The sequence below is a fragment of the Empidonax traillii genome, unplaced genomic scaffold (genome assembly GCF_003031625.1).
Source record: "Empidonax traillii isolate 1590-97213 ecotype Southwest subspecies unplaced genomic scaffold, ASM303162v1 scaffold576:size640842, whole genome shotgun sequence".
In the NCBI taxonomy this organism is placed as follows: Eukaryota; Metazoa; Chordata; class Aves; order Passeriformes; family Tyrannidae; genus Empidonax; species Empidonax traillii.
Genome location: NW_020955769.1, coordinates 401074 through 405175, shown reverse-complemented (window position 1 = coordinate 405175; position 4102 = coordinate 401074). Strand labels below are relative to the sequence as shown.

The 4102-nt window shown below is 36.1% G+C and overlaps 1 protein-coding gene across 3 annotated transcripts in view; it reads left to right on the top strand.

The window, feature by feature from the left end:
- Positions 1–4102, top strand: part of ZFAND3 (zinc finger AN1-type containing 3) — a 141322-nt gene that overhangs the window by 37052 nt on the left and 100168 nt on the right. The window contains exon 1 of one of the 3 annotated variants that reach the window (XM_027898067.1): positions 2430–2470. The exons of the other annotated variants lie outside the window; for them this stretch is intronic. Within the exon in view, the coding sequence (XP_027753868.1) occupies positions 2443–2470 (28 nt within the window). The 5' untranslated portion in view covers positions 2430–2442. Of the gene's footprint in view, positions 1–2429; positions 2471–4102 lie in introns of those variants that run through there. 3 annotated transcript variants of the gene reach the window in all.

The following is a 4102-nucleotide window of genomic DNA, read 5'->3' as shown; positions in this document are numbered from 1 at the left end:
TTGGTGATCAGTGCTGTGACTCTGTCTCTATATAAAAATGGTCTCTTCTTAGTTCTAGTTTAATGGTGATGTATCTGCCCTCACATAAGTGGCTGTGTAAAAGAAACTAAGAGAAAAAACACTCTAGATTCTCATGGTAGGTAGCAGCCTGAGACTGACTTGGATGCCCTGAAAAGGCAGCATATAAAAAGATTGGAGAGAAAGTGATCCTTGAAACTGTAACAGTGAGCTGAAGTAATTTAGCTCACAAGATCATTTGTCTAATAGTGCTGCCCTTCTGGAAAATCTTGGGGGGTTTGTGTGTTAAGAGTAAATGGCAGGTTTTTTTCTGTTTTTCACATAGCTGTATGTTGTGTTTGCATTTGTGTTTTCCATTGTTGGTGTGCTTTTAAGTAAATATTATATGAGACTTTGGATTGATATTTAACAACTGAGATGGTTGGTTATACCACTGAAGACATTTGTCATTGCCCGTTCTAATGTCATCAGTATGAAGCAGCTGAACTCTGCCTTTCTTTTTCTTTGCTGTCCCTGGGGTTTAATGGCTTTGCAGAGAAGCTCCTGCCTGACGTATTGAGCTACTACAGAAGGTCTAACCCATAAGCAGTGAGTACTTAACTGCAGCACACTAATGCTGTGGGTGTTGACTCACCATGCTGGTTTTAATTGCAGTTCTGTTGAAGGTAGATAATGTGTGCAGATACTGAATCTTTGGGTATCTACCAATCTGATGATACACTCGAATGGCTACAAATGCTGATCTGCTTTTCTTTTCCAGGGAATTAACTTTTCTCCCGTGCACATACTGTTTGCATTTAAAACTAACTTTCATGTGTCTGTGGCTCTTGCTATAGCTGGCAAGTGGTTATGTCTCAAATCTGCAGTGATCTGTGTTCTTTTAGAACTCTTGAGCCTGATGTAAACCAGCTTTCAAATGTGCATGAATTGAAAAGCATCTTCAGTGTTTCGATGTGCCTGATGTTAAGATATGATTGACCAAGTCTGGATTTACTTTTTTAGTGGAAAGCTATTCAAAATAACCCTCTACAAACTCTGTGGGCAGGAAAAAATTCTATAATTCTGATACATGTGTTCATTTGTGATATAATTGCTTTCAAAAAATTGTCAGATTTTTTCTCTCAAGATAGCAAGCAGTGTTTTATAATTTATGTGTTGTTAGGGCACTGATCTCCTCTCAGAATTCTAACCATGTTTGGCTGGAAGTAGAAAACAATTGTTTTGGTTGTCTCAGTTGTTTTTGTGTATGCATATTTCTAAAGATAAAGATGCAATTAATTTGGCTAAATTATATATTCCAGCTAGAGCTGCCCTGAGGAGTCAAAAAAGTCCGTCGTGCCTGTCAGTAGGTACTTTCAGACCTGCTCAGGACAGCTTTAATACTTACATGTAATGGCAGAGCTGGTTCAGGATCGCTGAACAAATCAGATATTGGCTGGTGTGCACAGAAACTGGATTGTTCTTACTTAAAGACGTTTCAACGCTTTCGAGGCTATTCTACAGGTCACTTTATGAAGGAGATGTGATGTTAGAAGAGAACTTTTACAAAATGGAGAAACTTGTTCTCCCATAATGTATTGCTCTGGGTATTTTCGTGGTAGCCTTAGGGAGGTCTATAGCTGTATACGTGGGGGGTTTTTTTCCCTTTTTTTTTTTTTTTTCTGTGAGCATACTGAGTTTCTGAGGTTTGAACACTTGTGGCGTGATTGCTTAGACAACTTTGGAGACATCTGGGAGGCTTTAGATATTGCTGTTGTTCTCCAGCTGTTTTTCTCTCAGCTGAAGGTTGTTGCCCTCAAAGCTGAGCCTAATGGATCATGTGAACTGTCCTAGTCCATGTCAGTGCAGAGCCAGACAGGTTATTTTAAATTACTGCTGAATGCAGCTGAGGGTAGTAATGAACAGCTTGAGGTAATAACTACTTAAGCCATTCCAACTAGACTTCCAAGAGCACATCTGTCTGTGTCCTTATAAGTACAGTACTTTCATCTCTCCATGGCTGTATTGTATTCAGGATTTGTCAGGACTGCAGAGCTGTTGCCAAGGGAAGTCTAATATTCAAGTGGAATGTATTGGTGCTTCCTGTCTATCATCATATTGCAGTAGAAAGATTTGAATGATGAATGTGTAACGTGTACGTTGAATGGTAAAGGAAGCTTATTTTCATAGATGAGGTAAACATGTGGAAATCACGTTTTGAAAACTCTATAAATTGGAAAGAGATTACCATACTAAGTCTCTTCCTTGACTCTGTTTCTAGTTCAGCCATTTCTAGCCACTGATCTTTGATTCTTAGCCATATAAGTTCTTATCCTCTTTGTGCCCTTTCCATTCCCCAAAAAACTTCCCTCTATTGATTAGAAATATAATGAATTTTTTAGCTCTATTTTTTTTTTTTATTTTTTGCCCAGGTCCAGCAAGACTATGAATCTCTGTTCCAAATGCTTTGCTGGTAAGTGCAGTAAAAGGTTTTGTGTTTTTGTTAGATTATTGAAACGACATTGTTGGCATCTCCTTTAGGATTTGTGCATGGGTTTCTTCTCTTCTTTCACTGTCTTTATGTAATCAGGTTTTCCTCACTTCAGTGCTTCATTTATTTGCTAATCAAGAATCTCTTGTGTAAATATACCCATCAAACCTTGTTCTTGAAGTTTATGGAATTTTGGTACATCCTTGAACTACAGAGTTCCACTGCCAGCATAGCTCCTGTATGGATGATGTGGCTTTCAGAATGTCTGAATTGTAATTTGCTATTTTGTAGGATTATTTTTTAATAACCTCTATTATATAGAATGGATAAAAAATGAAAAGGAAAGGTTGATATAGAATACCTTGTTTCTTTTTACTTACAGCCCTTGAATGTTAAATCGTCAGTAGCTCATTGGTAGGCTAATTTTAATTGCTGCATATTATTTTCTTATTGTAAGGTCATTGCTTTTGTGTAAAATCTTAGGAATTGTTATTGATGGTTTCCCATTGGCATCTTTTAGCTTTGTCTTTCTGAATTTTTTTTGGTATTATTTAATATTGTAAATAATTTTTAACTTTAATTAAAATCCTGTCATAGTTCATGATTTATAATTTGTCTTGGGGGAACTGATAAAATTTTAAAAGGATCAGCATTTTTATTAAACTTTGAAGGTTTTTCAGCATTTTTTAACAAAAAAATGAATTTTGACTTGTAGATTATAGGTCTTAGGTTCAGCATCACTTCATTAAACAAACACATGGGAAATAAAGATTGCCAAAGGTTGTTCAGCAAAATGATGCATGTATTTCTCTGGCTGTTTTCCAAAGCCATGGGTCAATGGAATGGTATGTTGAAAAAAGTGTAAGTCCTTTCTTGTGCTCTTTTCCTACAGACCATAGTCACAAACAAGTTACTGGGTCTTTGATTTGTCTCAGTGTGACTGATATGTTCATATTAGCACTGTAAAAAAACTTACATTTGTGTACCTCAGAAATGGGAGTGTTTTGATTCCGAGACATCAAAACAGCCCATCCCTCATGTTCTGAGCTTAGCAGAGTACCCAGCACTTCCCAGACAGCAGACAAGGCATTGGGCAAAGCATCTTTTATTTTGGTTTTACTGGTTTGGGATTTTTTTTTTTTTGGTTGTTTCTGTAATTCTGTTTCTGTTTAATAAGAAGAAAAGTTCTTGTCTTCTATTCTGCAGTTCTTCTGAAACTCCAGAAGGAGTTTCTTCTGATAAAGTTAATTTTTTTCTGTTGTAAAATTACAAGATGATACACAAATATTTGTGTGATTTGGCACTGTGGGGGTGGAGGGAGAAAGGAGAGCTTATGTTTTTAAATTTTCAAGACTTTCCTTAGAGTCTGTTTATTTTAATGAAATAAGGTTTTGGAAGAGTTAAGAGTAACTTAAAAAGCTACTATTAGTTGGAATAAAACGAGGTATTGTAAAAAAAGGCAAATTTACTCTATCTTTTTTAGACCTTAACTATGGTTCCTTCAACAAGTAGTATTGAAATAACCAGTTCTGTTGCAGTCGTAACTTGAAACCTCTCAATGTCATCATTCCAATATAAAAGAATTTTTCTATTTTTTGTTTTTTCCTGATGTTA